The following is an 18,608-nucleotide window of genomic DNA, read 5'->3' on the forward strand; positions in this document are numbered from 1 at the left end:
CTGTCCCATAGCCAAACAGGAAGTGAGAGGAAATCCCTCCAAGTTAAGGGAATTCCTTGGCGACTCTCAGGTCACCAAAACTAGTGTTCTCGTTGGAAAATTTCCCCTTTATTATGGTCTTAAAATTTGGGATTTTATTTTAGATTCAATGATGGTAAACAGGACAATTAGAGAGGGTTAATCTCCCTAAGGAGGACACATGCAGCAATACAAACTGACAAGTGTTCAAATCCCTCTCCACTCTATCCAAAACTAAAAAAAAAAATGTTTTACCTTTAGTTTTACTTTAACTTCTTGTGCATTTTCTCCAGATATTTGGTAAGGTCTGGCGCCTTTTGCTACAACTGGGCTATAATACAAATGAGAAAGTAAACTCTTCAGTTGAGAAATGGCAGTGTAGAATTATTGTACAAAACGGGTGGGTTTGTCCCTCCTCCTGAATGGGTACAGGTCCCTGGTGAGGTTGGTGATGTAGCATGGCATCTCTTTGTAGCCTTCATAGCTTCCTTTGCTTTCAAAATTGTAGGCCACCAGATGATTAAGACGAGTAAGAAGCTGAGTGATTTCAAGGTCCTTCTCATTTCCATCAAGCATGTCACAAAGCGTCTGCAGGAAAACGGAGCCCAGGGGATTGTTAAATGCAGCATAACCTGAAGAGAGCAACATGGATTCAGCAGCAAGTCGTATGCAATCCCACATTTTTTCAGCACTAGTATAGTTGTAAGCTGTACACCTCTGCCCTGTTTGTTGCCATTACGGACCCCTTACTACTTTACTATTTAATATAGGACTTTACATTTTCATCACAAGAACAATGCTCTTAAGTCTATACTCCCCACCCCAAAAATACACAGTACATGCATGCATGCGTGGGTCAACTCAACACCAATGCAGAAGCAAATTACACAAGTGCAGCTCACTTGTAGTCCCAGCTGTATGTGGCACGAGTAATGCCAAACTGTACAGGAGCGAATAAACATCTGTTTGCAAAAGGCCAGATTGTCTCTTTTTGCATCTCCACTTTGTGTCAGAATGTTCGGTCTTGTTTTGATGTCTTATCTGAGATTTGTATGATACTAACACTTAGTAGAGGGTGGGGGGAGATGGCATCACAAGACAGCTAAAAACACCCATGCAAGATAATGGCACTGCAACCCAGTCATTCAATCAGGGGCTAGCAAAAGCTGTTTCCACCCACTGTGCCTTACTTACGGTCTCCACCGCGCATCACAAGAGTTCTTCCATCTACATAAAGTTGGCAACCAGGTGAGGATGAACACATTTTTCACTTTTATTTCATCCAAGGATTACACAAACTATGAGTAAGGCCTGGATAAGCTGAAACACAGTGTTGGATCTGTTTGGAACATGTGTACTCCCGACAAAAAGAGAACATTTTATTCATCCTCATCTGGCTGCCAACTTTGTCTACATGGAAGCATACAAGACAGCTAGTCATTTGACTAGATTTGGTTACCAACCTAAGTGCCGCTGATAAGGCAGTACAACCAGCCCTCATGTACTGGGCCCAGACAACATCAGTTCAAAACGGGGCCCAGGCACCTGCTGAGCAAGAGAGCCGGCTGCACTGTCTTATTGCAGACACCGATCCTCTTTTGCCCCCCCCCTCAGTTTGTCCTCCCCTTTCTCCCTCTGCTACACTGAAGGAGGAGGGGGGGGGGCGGGTTGGTCCTAGCACATGTGCCCCTTCCATCGGCTGTCCGGGCCCCCTTTCTCTCCCGCAGGGCTTCCAGCTTCCCTCCTCTCCTGCCGGTGGCTGCTGCGGGCATGCACACAGGGGAATGTTTCAGGCTAGAGAATGGGGGGGGGGGGGGGTCGGTAAATACTGGACCATTGTAAAGAGATCATAGAAGAAAATGTTTGGTCCTTTCAGAAGTTGTGATTTAATTTTTTTTAAACCTATACCAGGATTTTATCTACTGAACTAAAGCTTTATTCTAGGGTCTTGAATTCTGCTTTCACCAATGCCCCGTCACTGGATTTTTGGTGGTATTATGAGATGGGCATCACCCCCGGTATCATTTTTTTTAGATCTGACGGTCGACTCTCTTGTAAGAACAATCAAAGCGGCTGTGATTGCCATTACATGCAGCAGGAGGAGACGTCCCCCTCCCTTCAACCAACAGACCCAAGTGACCAGCTGGACAGCCAAGCATACCTGAAATTGGCTCCTCATTATAGTGTCCCGGAAGCAATGGCATGACATCACATCCGGTTTACTCAGAAAAAATAGGCGACATCCGATAGCATTCGCAAACACAGATCTTGGTGTATTTAATGATTTTAAGTGCAGAGAAGAAATTTAGGGTCATAAGAACCCAGATCTCTCCATACAGGAGTAACTGTCAAAAGGATGTTTACATTCCTTGTGACAGCAATAAAAGTAAAAAAAAAAAAAAAAAAAAAAAGTGTCCCCGTCCTCGCGCAAAGGTGAACGCGTGCGTTGGTCCCGCAGGCACACAAACAGGGGCTGCCCCACACATGTGAGGTATCTCTGCAAATGTCAGATCATGGGCAGTACTTCTAGCACCAGACATCCCCTGTTTTAAAGTGGTAAGGTAAACTGTAAAGACTTTTAAAGCATTGCCTATGGATAGTAAAATTTAAGTCACTTGTTGCCGTTGCACGGGTGAGTGCAATTTCAAGACTGATAGGTTTGATATCCGATTACTTATTAGACTAGTATCTTTTGCAAAAAGATTGGGTTTTAAAAAAAAAAAAACGCTGTGCAAATAGCACGTGACATACAAAAAAAAAAAAAAAAAAATTTCAAAACCCACCAATTTATTCACTAGGGCCTCTGCTATATATACACAGTATCTCACAAAAAGTGACTACACCCCTCACATTTTTGTAAATATTTTATTATACTGTATATTCTTTATGTGACAACACTGAAGAAATTACACTTTGCTACAATGTAAAGTAGTTAGTGTACAGCTTGTATAACAGTGTAAATTTGCTGTCCCCTCAAACTCACTCAACACACAGCCATTAAAGTCTAAACCACTGGAAACAAAAGGGAGTACACCTCTTTCTAATTGGGACCAAAGTGTCAATATGTTGTGTGGCCACCATCATTTTCCAGCACTGCCTTAACATGGAGTTCACCAGAGCTTCACAGGTTGCCACTGGACTCCCTCTTCAACTCCTCCATGAAAACATCATGGATCTGGTGGATGTTAGAGACCTTGCATTTTTCCACCTTCTGTTTGAGGATGCTCCACAGATGCTCAATAGGGTTTAGGTCTGGAGACATGCTTGGCCAGTCCATCACCTTTCCTCCCAGCTTCATTAGCAAGGCAGTGGTCCTCTTGGAGGAGTTTTCTGGGGTCGTTATGTTGGAATACTGGCTTGCGGCCCAGTCTCCGAAGGGAGGGGGATCATAGTCTGCTTCATAATGTCAAAGTACATGTTGGCATGAATGGTTCCCTCAATGAACAGTAGCTCCCCAGTGCCGGTAGCACTCATGCAGTCCCAGACCATGACACTGTAGGCTAGACACACTTGTCCTACTCCTCACCTGGTAGCCACCACACACACTTGCCACCATCTGAACCAAATTAAGGCCCGTACACACGTACCGATCGTCGTCATACAAACGTCGGCGGACGAAAGATTTGCCGATTGTACGCTTGTTAGTATGGTGCCTCCGACAGCTGTCTGCGCACATTCTGCGGACAAGAGTCTTTCTTGCAAACATAAAAATTTTTGTATGCCGACACCAGAACGGACGATTGTTCGCCAGTCAGTACAGAAATCAGCCGACAGACCGCAGATTTGCAAGACTGGGCATGCTCAGAAAAGAAAAAACACAGGGAAAGTTAACCATTACATGACATCACTTCTGCAGTCAGCTGAAGTCGGCGGACAAAATTCTTGTGCTGTCTTTGCACTTTTCAACAGACATCGACATCCCGGGGAGAAAAGACGAACGTTTGTATGACGATCGGTACGTGTGTACGGGGCTTTAGTTTATCTTGGTCTCCGACCACAGGACATGGTTCCAGCAATCCATGTCCTAAAGCCCCATACACACACGCAGATCGTCGTCATACAAATGTTCGTCTTTTCTCCCCGGGATGTCGGTGTCTGTTGAAAAGTGCAAAGACAGCACAAGGACAGCACAAGAATTTTGTCCGCAGACTTCAGCTGACTGCAGAAGTGATGTCATGTAATGGTTAACTTTCCCTGTGTTTTTTATTTTCTTAGCATGCCCAGTCTTGCAAATCTGCGGTCTGTCGGCTGATTTCTGTACTGACAGGCGAACAATTGTCCGTTCTGGTGTCCGCAGACAAAAATTTTCATGTTTGAAAGAAAGACTCTTGTCCGCGGATTGTGTGCAGACAGCTGTCGGAGGCACCATACAATCGGCAGATCTTTCGTCCGCCGACGTTTGTATGACGACGATCTGCGTGTGTGTATGGGGCTTTAGTCTGCTTGTCTTCAGCAAACTGTTTGCGGGCTCCCTTGTCCATCTTTAGAAGAGGCTTCCTTCTGGAACGACAGCCATGCAGACCAATTTGATGCAGTGTGCGACATATGAGCTGAGCACTGACAGGCTGACCCCCCACCCCTTCAATCCCTGCAGCAATGCTGGCAGCACTCATACGTCCATTTACCAAAGACAACCTCTGTAAAGGACGCTGAGCATGTGCACTCATCTTCTTTGGTCGACCATGGTTAGACCTATTCTGAGTGGAACCGGTCCTGTTAAACTGCTGTATGGTCTTGGCCACCGTGCTGCAGCTCAGTTTCAGGGTCTTGCAAACTTTTTCTAGCCTAGACCATCTTTATGTAGAGCAACAACTTTTTTTCAGATCCTCAGAGAGTTCTTTGCCATGAGGTGCCATGTTGAACTTCCAGTGACCGGTATGAGAGAGAGTGAGAGCACCAAATTTAACACACCTGAGACCTTGTAACACTAACGAGTCACATGACACCGGGGAGGGAAAATGGCCAATTGGGCCCAACTTGGACATTTTCACTTAGGGGTGTCTTCACTTTTGTTGCCAGCGGTTTAGACAATAATGGCTGTGTGTTGAGTTATTTTGAGGGGACAGCAAATATACACTGTTATACAAGCTGTACACCCCATACTTTACATTGTAGCAAAGTGTCATCTCATGAAAAGGTATAATAAAATATTTTCAAAAATGTTAGGGGTGTACTCACTTTTGTGTGAGAAGATATATATTATTATTTTTTTTAATTTATTTATTATCTTTGGTGGTTCCAAGTAATTTTCTAGAAAAAGATACAGATTGTTACATGTGAGCAAAAAGTGCCAGAAAACTGGGAGGTGGTTATTTTAGGCTATGCATGATTTCACTGTTAAGGTATGGAAAACGTTACACAATATGATTCACCTACCTTCACTGCTAGCAAATACAACCACAGTGTCCCTCGGGAGGAAATCTATATGAGAGAATGCACTTATTTGTTGTGGAGCGCCATCAGTCTCTAGGATGGCACCTTCATCCAACCCGTTTCCTCTGCATGCCTAGAACACAAAGCAGATATGAATTCCACAGCCCTGTCATAGATCTCTGCACCACCTGTCCCACCATTGTTTGTACATAGTCACCTGTATAAAGAAGAGTTTGGGTACCCCAGCCAGTGCTGGACAGTTCTCTGGAGACAGCAAGTCATACAGGTCTCTAAGGTACACCTGTTCACCGTGGAAATCATAAATGACCCCCTCCTCACCATGGCTGGAAAAGACGCTGATGAAACAGTCCCCTTGAGGCATTTTTCTCTCTGAAAGATACAGAGTGGTCATTTACCGACAGGCCCCAGATAAAATATCCATAATCCACAAACTGATCAGATAATCTATTATTAAGTCACAATGGGCAGGTATGGCTTTAGAGCTCCAAAACTTGGATCTCCTATCTGAATTTCTGTGGTCTCACATTGACATAAAACATTGCTTTCTGCTCTGCTCTCTAATGTAGCATATTTGTAGCTTGATAATAATGGCCACCATCCCTACTCAAATACAAAGTACAGCATGAATTTCCCATGGGACTTTGAGACTGGACTATGGCAATACTATAACTATCCCCGAATTAAGGAACTTTTGGGGGGATTTTATGACATTGTATTGTTCAGTATATCAGCTGCTATGTCAATTTTATGTCTTTTAACAAACATTGTAAATATTGTTGTACTTCTAGATCCATATTTTTGTTTACATTATGGCCCTCAAAGTCCTATGAGAAATTTATTTTGTACATTGCATCTGCTCTATAAACATTCTGGTATGTTGTCTTAAACCTAAAGAAAAGATTTGGATCATATATTTTTTAAATGGTATAAGACTTACTCCTTTAAATTATAACATATTGGCTTAACTTAAACTTTAACCATCCTGCAAAAAGATAATTAAAAATTTACTTGAAAGTGCCATCACATGCAGACATTTTCTGTGTGCCAATTTACAGTTATCACCTCTACCTATGGCCTTTTCAATCCATTATTATTTCATATTTTGGTAAATATCTGGTTGAATCTGCCATTTCCATGGACCTCCCTGTAGGTAGCGGCAACGTAATAGCAGCCAGTTCTCTGGCTGCGGTGTTGCCACTCGCACTGCGCATGCTCTGCCATTTCCCTGTAGTAGAACTAGAAATTTTGTCCTTTTTCCTATTCGAGGTGCACCACGTGACTTTTTGCATCAGCTTGTGGGCGACTCCAGCTTTGTGATTGACATCTGGTGACCACAATCGAGCCATTTCACTCTAGGCAGCCACTGGAAAGAAAACCTTCTACAGTGACACCTGCAGGATCCCTCAGAAGTTTCCTGCTTGTTCCGCCAACCTACTGTGGTGCAGAGCAAGTGGGAAAAAAGAAAAATGGATAAATCGGCCAGGATGTATAATACTGTTGCTTATATGCAACTATATTACCATATTATACATGTGAAATGTTGGCTTTTCATTTAATGTCACTTAATAGCACACAGTTTTTTTTGTTCTGCATTCAGGGAAAGGGGGAGAAGCACGGATACTTTTTCTTTGTAATTTTCGAGGTTTATGACGCAATGACAAAAGTTGCTGTTAGGCGATTTCCTGTGCTGGGCAAAAGTTTTCTAAACTACTATGCAAAATTTATATTATATATATATATATATATATATATATATATACATATATATATATATATATATATATACATATATATATATATATATATATATATATATACATATACACACACACACATACATACATACACACACACACAGTATCTCACAAAAGAGTGAGTACACCCCTCACATTTTAGGAAATATTTTTATTATATCTTTTCATGTGACAACACTGAAGAAATTACACTTTGCTACAATGTATAGTGAGTGTACAGCTTGTATAACAGTGTCAATTTTCTGTCCCCTCAAAATAACTCAACACACAGCCATTCATGTCTAAACCACTGGCAACAAAAGTGAGTACACTCCTAAGTGACAATGTCCAAACTGGGCCCAAAGTGTCAATATTTTGTGTGGCCACCATTATTTTCCAGCACTGCCTTAACCCTCTTGGGCATGGAGCTTCACAGGTTGCCACTGGAGTCCTCTTCCACTCCTCCATGATGACATCACAAAGCTGGTGGATGTTAGAGACCTTGCGCTCCTCCACCTTCCATTTGAGGAGACCCCACAGATGTCAATAGGGTTTAGGTCTGGAGACATGCTTGGCCAGGCCATCACCTTTTACCCTCAGCTTCTTTAGCAAGGCAGTGGTCATCTTGGAGGTGTATTTGGGTCACTCTGCCTTCTTGGTAAACAGCTGCTGATATAAAACATCTACCACAGGGGGGAGGGCATTGTTTTAAATGTCAGCTGACCCACAGATTCGCATTGTTAGAAGGAACCATAAAGCAGAAATAATATGTATGCAATGCAGAACAGGAACAGAGCCCATTTATGCAGTTAGCAAATATGACTGGCCCGTACACATATGTGCTTAAATTTAGGATTTGTATCATTAGACCTATAATAATGTAAAATAATAAAAAAAAAAAAAAAAGTTTATAAAAATACCAAAATGATCACACTATAAAGTGCAATTACCTTTTCGATAGATCTCTCTAATCTCTCTGGCACTAATATCAGTATGCAAAGTAACCGCAAAACCCAGACTGGATAGAATACGGAAGAGACGTTTTGTGTCGCGCTTTGCACCTTTACGGGGATCCAACTTCATACCATTTCCACCTGTCCGACTGTGAAACTCAGTCATGGAGATGATCAGAGCACGTGGTTTCATCATGATGGGTAACTGGAGAAAGGAAATATATATATATATATGCAAATTAGAATGTTAGCATAGAACTGGCAAAGCAACATCGCCTAAATGGTTCAAATATACTACGTAATTCTTCAATACTTAATACTACTGAGGCCGAGGTTATTACACTTTTATGGCTTATTCTATGGTTTAGGTAGAGGAATCAAACTTTTCTATCCCTCTTTGATTTGTGACTGATATTTTTGCTTGGAAATTACCTATAATGTCCTTTTTTGTCTGTGTAAATATGTGGATTCCTGCTCTTCTCTGCAGTGCTTTGCACTGGCAGAGCTGAGTGACAGCCACACCCCTCAGCAAAAGTGACTCCACACAGACTTGTATTACAGAGAAGTGGGGTAGGGGCATGCAACCTGGTCTGTCTGAATTACTGAGAGCAGTGAATCTTTTCTGGTGCTCAATAGATTGCACAGTCCTACTGAGACACCCAACTACTATGCACAGTCCTACTGAGACACCCAACTACTATGCACAGTCCTACTGAGACACCCAACTACTATAAAAGACCTCAGATGTCTTCAGTACAGTGTATTGGACAGCATTTATTTTTCCTTTAAATAGATTTTACTTTGCAAATTTGAATGCATGAGATATCTGTCCTGGAGTTTCCTGGGCTGTTAAACTGCTAGTACTTCTAGATTGTAAGCTCTAACGAGCAGGGCCCTCTAAATCCTCCTGCATTGAATTCAGTGTTGGGGTAGTTACTCAAAAATGTAACTAGTTACTTCTGTAAATTGTAATGAGATTACTTTACTAGTTACTGCATTTGAAAAATAACTTCACTACTTATTACTTTATTCTCCTCTTTCTTAATTGACCGTGTAGAAGAAGATACATGACACTCTTTCTGCATAGAGTTTATTGTATAAACACAGGCTTTGGGAAACATGAGAACAAAACCAGAAAAAACAGAACAAAAACAAAGTGCAACAAAAAGTCATAAAATTCATCCCTCTCTATTCTTCAAAATAACGATTGTATCGCACGGCTTGGGTAACGCAGGAAAGCGCGTTCCTATAGCCTAGTAAAGTAGTGTAGTTACCTCCTATAGCCTAGTAAAGTAGTGTAGTTACCTCCTATAGCCTAGTAAAGTAGTGTAGTTACCAATATTAGTATTGTGACTAGTTACATTACTTAGTTACCAAAAAAAAGTAAAGTAATGTAGTTACCGTAATCAGTTACTTTGTAACTCGTTACCCCCAACACTGATTGAATTGTAACTGTATTGTTTTCCCTCATATATTGTAAAGCGCTGCGCAAACTGTCGGCGCTATATAAATCCTGTATAATAATAATAGTAGAATTGTAGACTAGTTGTACACTAGTAGAATTGTGTTCATAAATTTTTGATTTTAAGATTGTTTGTTCAATTTTATAATAGATCACAATGACTTAAAAAGATTTGATGAAGCAAGATGAAAATGTTCTTTAACAAACCCAATTTCTAACAGTAAATGTTTTTTTTCCTTCAGAAAATTACATTTATTCCAAAATTTGAATGCATTTTAAAGCACTTTTTAAATGACGTTCGTCCAGCCATTGAATGGACAAAGAACTTTTGTACAAATGTTTGTATGATACTATGTACAAAAATCTACTAGTGTATAGCCAGCTTTACAAAACGTTGTTGAACTAGAAGCACCAATATCCTGTGTATTTTGCCTGGAAGGAAACCAAAATAATTAGGGAACTTCTTTTAAATTGATAATCAACTTTAGACAAAAATGATTTTTAACAATTTGGATAGAATGGGAGCGGACTAAGACTTTTGTTGGGGTCCCTTCTGTCTCAACTCAACGGTGCAACTCCCCAGAAGAGGAGAGCTAAAGGAAAGCCTTTAATGCTCCTATTCCCCATTATTGTTCTCGCAATATGCCGTGATCCGGGATGGCTGGCAGGATTGCAGCAATTCTGCCCATGATCCCGGATGCCAAGATGTAAACAGAGCCTTAAAAGATAAAAAAAAATAAAAAAATAAAATGCATGGCTGACGGTATCTGAAATATATTTCACAAGAATTATGCATTTTCCCCCAGCTCAATGGAGTTTTTAAAAAGAGAAGCCTTTACTTGCCAGTATATCCATCAATCAAGTCAGTGGATTCCTTTACTGGAATTTCCAGATCTGCGGGTCATTTCACAACTGTGTGTTCTCATGAAGGAAGGGTCATACTTCCACAGCCTGGAGCTACACAATAGCTCTGCCATTACTTCATTATGGAAGTGGACTTTCCACAAATTGCTATGGGAGGAGTGCTTGCACAACCAGGGCTTAAAAACTATTACATTGTGACCGTTGTCCCTATTGGAAGATTCTCTTACAAAAAAAAAAAAAAAAAAAAAAACACGTTAGATCTCTCATCACCTTCTGTCTCGGTGACAGTGGTCACAAACAGAGAGTTACAACTTCCTAGAAGGAACACACAAAGCAACAACAATCAGACAGGGGTTCTACTCTTTTCCGACACTCTAATGAAGAAAAACTTTGGGGACACAGTTTATACTTTAGCACTTAAAAACAAATGATTTTCATATAATGTGATAAATGTATGACATTTGTTGCGAATGCACAAAAAAAAAAAAAAAAAAAAAAAAAAAAAAAAAAAGCCGGTTGGATGCACCATTTTACCAATGCACAATTGTGCGCCACTTTGAACATGTTGGTTGCTTTTAAAAATTGGAAAATGATGTGATACCACGATGCGCTGATGAAAGGTAGGCAAATGACCCATTCCTGTGATGTACCAGTTACATGGAACAAAAAGAACTGAAATGCAAAAAAAAAAAAATAATTGGTTTAACCCATGTGGTTCCCCCCCCCCCCCCCCCGCCACTGCTTTTTCAAACTATCAAATTTAATAATTTAGTGGCTGGATGCAGAATTTTTTGCAGTTTATAGAGATTTATATAGAAGGCCAAAAAGTGACAAATGAGGAAGGAAGAGGGATTTGGGTCCAAAAGAGGGACTGTCCTTCCAAATCAGGGACAGTAAGGAGCTCCTCTGCCCGTTTGTACTGGTGAAATATAATACACATATAAAAATCAGAGAAATCCAATTTTTTTTTAGTTTTCCCCAGAACAAGACAAAGGGCTCTTTCACACAGGCGGACCGTTCAGATCCGCCTATCTGTTTTTTTTTTTTGGCGGATCTGAATGGTCCCCCCATGCATCCCTGTGGGGCATCAGATGTCAGCGGAGACATGTCCACTGACATCTGATCCGATCCGATCCGTCAAATCTGGACAGATGGCAACCCTATTTTCCATCCGTCCAGCGGATCGGATGAGAACGGACTGACAGTCCGTTCCCATCTGATTTCCCCCATAGAAATGCATTGGGAACTGACAGCTGTGTCTCCGCACACAGCGCGGAGACACAGCTGTCATTCTCCTGCTCAGCGGATCGATCCCCCACTGAGAAAAACGGACCCTGTCCGACGGACAGAGTGTGTGAAAGGGGCCTTAAGAGGAAATCTAACAGGAGACAACTTTCTAATAAGGATGAGCTCAGGTGTGTTTGGGCACAAGTCTGAACAGGAAGTAGAGGGAAATTTCCCCAAATCGTACACAGATGGAATAAATATAACCTGACAGGGGTTTTAACCCTTTCCTACTATAAAAAGCTATTAAATAAAGTTTTGGCGATGAATATTCTTTAAAAGTCCATTTATATAATATATAAAAGCATTGTGCATATGTGTTGCCATGCCTTTGCTGGCACGTAGGGAGTGTTGTGCTCTATGGGCACATTCTTTTTCTATACAATTCTGCGCTGTGCCACTGTAAGCCTCCTATTTCACAGATTAAACTTTAATAAATATACATTTTTTTTCCCCTTTTCTACTGAAACGCTACAAATTTAAGAAAAAAAATAAAAAATAAATAAATGATCTGCAAGGAATGTTTATTTACCCATTTCCAATTGCCACATAGCTCTAGATATGCTGAATTCATGATGCATCATTATTCCGGTCAGCTGTTTTTCACAATCTGAATTCATTGTTAAGCCTTATCAAACTTCTGATACGTGGTGGTTTCTATTTTTAATAAGCAAGGATAAAGAATTGCATTTTATTGAAATTCCTGGCACTCTTTCTCGCTGTATAAGAGTTGCTGTGCTGCTAAATATCCACATAGAACAGGGATATTCAATTTTTTTTTTTTTTTTTTTTAACTTCTATTGCACAGGGCCTCCTTCCAACCTGTTTTATTCCCCCCCAGCCCCCCCCCCCCCCATGGCCCCCCATCTAGGTTCCATTACCACTGAAGATGATGATCACACACAGGACTTAAAATAGAAAAACTTTATCTTAGAAATACAAAAAAATAAAATAGAAAGTAAAAGGAATCCCCGCTCACTATGTTACACTCTGACCATAAAAACATTTTACAACCACAATCTAAGCCTGCATTCATATGGCTGTAAAAAACACCATTTACAACTTTTTTTTTGGAGCTGCATTGTTTTGAATTGAGGCAGTCACACAGGTGTGTAAAAATGCCCTTCCCTCGGATCTGAAAACGCAAAATCCAAAAATCTGCATCTGTTGACATGCTTTTACACATATAATCAAGGACAAAAAAAAAAAAAAAAAAAAAAAAAAACAATTTTTACGCATTAAAAGTGTTTTTTTTTTTTTTTTTTTTTTTTTTTTTTTACTGATTACACAGAAACTCTTGTTTTCTTACCTTAATGATAAGTTATTTTTTATGGCTATGCGAAGGCTATGTGAATGAGGCCTTCTCAAGCTGTATTCAATCAGACAAGCTGTTGTACTATATGGTTGTTCGATCTAAAGGAGATTGTACAATCAGATTGTATGGTGAGTGTTGAGCTTAAGTGGTATTAAACCCAAAAATGTAATATTTTTGCAGCTTACAAATCCTTAAATGTGTGGGTTGTATTAGCTTTCTTTTTTAGGCTCCTTAGGTCTCATACACACTACTAGTGTGACAGCTCAGGTTGGAGCTGCTGGACTTACAATCCGATGTTAGTACAGCGATCTCCCCTGCAGAGCTATTGTGTTCTGACAGGGGAACAGACCCCCCCCCCCCAGAACATGCCAATAAGTAGCTCAGCCATTGGCTAAGAGAGCTGATTAGGAGCTGGTCGGCAGGCCATTTTTAGTCATGACCTTTCGACTGTCAGACCGGCTGCCATACACACGGGCCCAGTGTCGGCTGGTTTCTTTTGAAGTGCCCAACATTCGGCCCGTGTGTACAAGGCTTAGGGATGTCTCCCCCCCGCCCCCCATCAGCCAGTGTGTACAAGGCTTAGGGATGTCTCCCCCCCGCCCCCCATCAGCCAGTGTGTACAAGGCTTAGGGATGTACCCCCCCCCCCCATCAGCCAGTGTGTACAAGGCTTAGGGATGTACCCCCCCCCCCCATCAGCCAGTGTGTACAAGGCTTAGGGATGTACCCCCCCCCCCCCCCATCAGCCAGTGTGTACAAGGCTTAGGGATGTACCCCCCCCCCCATCAGCCAGTGTGTACAAGGCTTAGGGATGTACCCCCCCCCCCCATCAGCCAGTGTGTACAAGGCTTAGGGATGTCCCCCCCCCCCCATCAGCCAGTGTGTACAAGGCTTAGGGATGTCCCCTCTCTGGATGGAGGAGCATCAGAGACACTTTTGGTCAGCAGCATGTCACCCTGATGCACTAGATCTAAAGGAGGTTTAACAATCAGATTTTAATGAATGTGTGGTGAGCCTAGGACAGTTGTCACTTTGTCCAGATCCCTCCTCACCCCTTGCTCTCATAATACATTTTGAGATTTCCTCTTGGTATGGCTTAAAAAAATAAATAAATAAAAAAGGGAAATAAAAAAAATGGAAGAAGAAAAAAAAAAAAAAACACCACAACACACAAATACTCACCTAGATGGCTTTAGCCCCAATCCCATAAAAAATATTGGCAACATACCCCATAATCCTAGACTTGTGCTTTTAACTATTTACTGCAACAGAAAACCACTGGTTGGCAGTCGCCTCATTTGCAGCACACTGGGCTCAATGCGGTATTAATAAGATAATTGTCAGTTCACAGCAGTTTATCCCTCAGTAGCAAAGAAAAACGATCATCCGTGTGGCTCTAGCTTTAATCTGGCCATACACCTTCCAATTTCTATACAATTCTCCATCAGATCTACAAAAACTATGGGAGACTTCAGGCTGATAAGGAAACATATTTTATTACTATCCTGGATAAGAAGTTACAACATATCCAAACAGTTTTTAAGTTGTTCCAATAATGATTTTTTTTACTAAAAACTGACCAGCTATGAAATTATAGAATGCAAATCTGGATTACTTCTAAATACTGGAAACTGCACATTTCTTAAAGCTTAAAATAAAAAAAAGGACGTATTACACTATTTCTGAATCCTCTTCCTCCCATTTATGAGCCATTGTCCTGTGAAGGACGTACAAGAACTGACCCTGGTTTAATTTACCAGACAAAGCCTGCTAGACCCACATGCTATATGGCTCAGGGGTCCACATCATCTGGTAAGGGTTTATGCTGCTGGGGAGTGGAACGCTGAGCACCGCATGAGTTATTCAACATGTTCATTGTTCAGCATGGAAGTACTTTGAGTGTCATCAAGAAACTTGAGGACTTTCACTGGCTCCTTGCTTGTTAAACGTTGAACTATTATTTGCGCGTTGAATGTATATGTTTGTTGCACTATTTATTTTATGTAAGGTGTATTATATTAGTTATGGCACAACTAGCACTTTGGTGGTTTTTAGGCAGGTTGGGTGCATTTTTCGTTAACTTTTGAGGTTTGACTATTGAGTTTGGGTTTGCGTTGTGGTTTCAAATTAAGTTTATGTGTAGTAGATGCCCTACCTAAATAGTCCACCCAATTTGTGTCTGGTCAGGTAGCATCATATGGGCCATACACACAATACAAATCGGCTTAAGATTTTTTCCTTGAGATTTGCCAAAACCATATAATATGAGGTCAAATCTAAACACTTTCAATTTGTATGCAGTCAGGCAGGCCTCTGCACTGCATAGTTGAAGGTAAATCTAAAGGAAATCTAACAACAAAAGTTGTACAGTGTGTATCCCGCTTTATACAATCTAAAGAAGTGTTCAGATTGTAAGGTGTATGGGCAGCTTTAACTTTTGTTCATCAAAACAAACAGAACGGTCACTCACTGCACTGCTCAGTGGTATTGTTTGCATAGATACAGTCTGCAGATTCGCTCTTGGTAAAGACCAATGGAGACATGAAAGCGATGCAGAGATGAGCCATCCGGTTGCAGAATATCTGAATATATATCTATATCTCTTTATGCTGGCTGTACACATACACACTAGAGTAATAATCTGGATCGTATCACTAATAAACTGGCCAGTCACTAGTAGACTTTCAAAACAAACATTCATACAAAATATTGCAGTACATTCAATAGGAATGTTTTTCCCTGAATGAAAACCACAGACACTATTAGAAATTTGTTCAATCTATGGAAAAAAAAAAAAAAAAAAAAAAAAAAAAAAAAAAAAAAAAAAAGGGGGGGGGGGGTGAGAGAAAAAAAAGGGGGGGGGGGACATCAGTTTAACCCCAATATTGGAGATTTAAAAAAGCATTCTTACAAAATATGTTTAAACAGAATTCTACTAGTCCAGCTTTATGCCAGCCATACATACATACATACATACATACATACATAGACTGAAATTCAGAAGGGACTGGCGGAATTTTAATCCAAGTATGGGGACAGATAAATGCCAGCTATAGCCAGCAGCACAGATCAGTTCTAATAGCAGGGAAGGCTCCCCATTGTCAGAACACAATACCCCAGCAAGAGTGATTTCCCCAGTCACATCAAACATGTGGATGGGGGAATTGGGTCCATTCATTTTCATTTTCATTCAACCCACTGGTTGAACATAAAAAATTATTAATCTATGGTCTTTTTTTTTTAGACCCAAAAATGGTTAGAAAATTAGAACGTTCCTAAAATAAAAGATTTTGAAGCAATTTCTACTGGTGTATATCCAGCTTTAGTAAAGGAAGACATGCACTTACCTTCAGTAGGATGAAGTGTTATTAGCTAACAGGAAGCCAAATTGCACTTATTGAGGATCAGCTGGCACTGGGCTGTGTTCACCACAGGAGAGATGATAAGTGTTCCAGTCAGGGCGGGATAACGTGTAAAACCTCAGCCTTAGTTGCCTCACCTTTTATTGCATGCTGACTCAGAGACTTCCGTCTGTCTTTCAGTCTTGGTCTGTCATATTAAATACCCTGCAGTTGCACACGTGTGCCTTGGGGCATACCTGGAGAATGTGTTGCTATTGAAGTTCACTAAAGTGCAAATTCAGACAGCTAGAATCTGTGCCTTGATTTTTTTTTTTCTAGCTGCCTGTGTTTTTGTTGGAAAGATGTTCTCCATTATTACTACGGTATTTTTTTTAATCAGATAATTTTTTTGAAGTTTTTTAAGCAAAAAAAAAAAAACATACAAAACAAAAGAAAAAACACTCTTGAACAATACAGAGCAGAGCCAATACAACGTAATAGGTGAAGCCGTGCAACATATGGTACACAGCATCCAAAACAACACTGCTATACAGAAAATCGGTTATACCTTACCCAGCATAAAAGGCAGGTGTTATATCAAACTAAGGCAGAGTAAAAATGTATGCCCAAACATGGTGAATCTGAGCCCCGCAGCAACCCCTACAATAGTAATGTGTAGACCTGCATCAGGAGCGTAATGGAACAAAATCCGCCCGGGGGGGGGGGGGACTGCGGGACCAGGAAACGCCCTTCTAAGGTACTAGAGCACCACTATGCCAAACCAGGGTGCATCTGGGATAATAGCTCTGAACCAAACAAAAAGAGAAACTGAAAAAACAAAAAAGATAAAACCAGGGTAAGGGCTCTTTCACACGGGCGATCCGATCAGATCCGCCTGTCAGTTTTTTAGGCGGATCTGATCGGATCCTCCATGCAGCTCTATGGGGCAGCCGATGTCAGCGGAGACACCTCCGCTGACACCCGCTGCCATCCGTATCCGATCCTGTCCATGAAATCTGGACAGATGGAAACCCTATTTTTCCATCCGTTCAGTAATCGGAGCGGATCAGATCTGATGAGAGCGGACAGGCGGTCCGCTCTCATCCGATCCCCCATAGAGGGCAGCGGGGGCTGAGACACCTCCCTCTCCGCTCTGCAAGCGGAGACGGAGCTGTCATCCGCCCGGCTCAGCGGGGATCGCGGATCGATCCCCGCCGAGCAACACGGATCCGCCTACGGAGCGGACCGTGTGAAAGAGCCCTAAGGGTGGACTGCCCATGGATGCCTACCATATAGACTTCATATCCTATAAAATTAACCCATGTAATACAGTAAATAGTCTCCAAACCTCCTGCCCCATCAATGTATACCAAGTAGTACTGTGCCCAAAGCCTCAGCCCTAATGGGCCATACACACTATAAGATTTTCTGTAGACTTTTTTTTAGACTTACCAAAACCATATAATATGAGGTCAAACCTAAACACTTTCAATTTGTATGCAATCTGGCAGGCCCTTGCACTACATAGAAAAGGTAAATCTGAAGGAAAAAGTCTTCAGAAAATCTTTTAGTCCTCTTTCACACGGCCGTTCAGTTTTTTTTTTCCGCTCCGGTGCTTTTTTTTTTTCTTTACACGGAGCGGATGACACTTGTCAAGGTCCCGCACCTTGACAGTTCCTGCACTTCTCCACTTCCCCTTCCCCACTCTTGTGTGCTGTGTGTCTTTTTATTTGTAGTTTGTCACTTTCCTATCTCACATTTTCACGATGAGTAGGGTATGGGTCCTCGGTCCTACCTTGAAAGTCTTGGAAGGGGGTGGATATGGCCTTCTGGCTTAGTTCGCCCTCTCTCATGGGGTCTCCCTTTGGGGGAGCCCCACCTAGTACTTGGGGTGGGCTGTTTCGGCAGTTCTCCCAGAGAACGTAGTCTGCCTGGTTTCGGCTGGGCAGGCCTTAGTGAGTACCCTAGTTCCTGTCAGGAGTCTTTCCCCCCCATAGGATAAAGGTAATGGTCCGTCCTTTTTCCGCACACCCTGTGCACTTTTTGTGTTCTCACGTTTGCGTGTGTGCACTTTTTTATGCAGCTGGTGTTAGTTCGAGTGTGTTCACACATCACGGGCTTTAATAAAAAAAAAAAAGTGGGAATCCTGTGTAAGGGGTGGACTCTGATTTGAGGGGAAGCACCTGATGTGAATGGGGGGCTCTTAATGTGTAAAGGTTACTACCTTGGTAATGCCTTGCTGCCT

At 41.5% G+C, this 18,608-nt stretch overlaps 1 protein-coding gene across 1 annotated transcript; it reads right to left on the bottom strand.

Moving 5' to 3' along the window:
- Positions 1 to 302: 302 nt before the first annotated feature.
- On the bottom strand, positions 303 to 8,294 carry LOC309554824 (caspase-7-like; the record flags this gene model as incomplete). Its single annotated transcript, XM_082256542.1, has 4 exons — positions 303 to 650; positions 5,395 to 5,524; positions 5,609 to 5,781; positions 8,096 to 8,294. 4 exons carry the CDS (start codon positions 8,292 to 8,294, stop codon positions 403 to 405), a joined length of 750 nt encoding a protein of 249 aa, XP_082112668.1. The 3' UTR covers positions 303 to 402.
- Between the last annotated feature and the right edge of the window lie 10,314 nt (positions 8,295 to 18,608).

Source organism: Pelophylax lessonae (genome assembly GCF_965119305.1).
Source record: "Pelophylax lessonae genome assembly, chromosome: 4".
Classification (NCBI taxonomy): domain Eukaryota; kingdom Metazoa; phylum Chordata; class Amphibia; order Anura; family Ranidae; genus Pelophylax; species Pelophylax lessonae.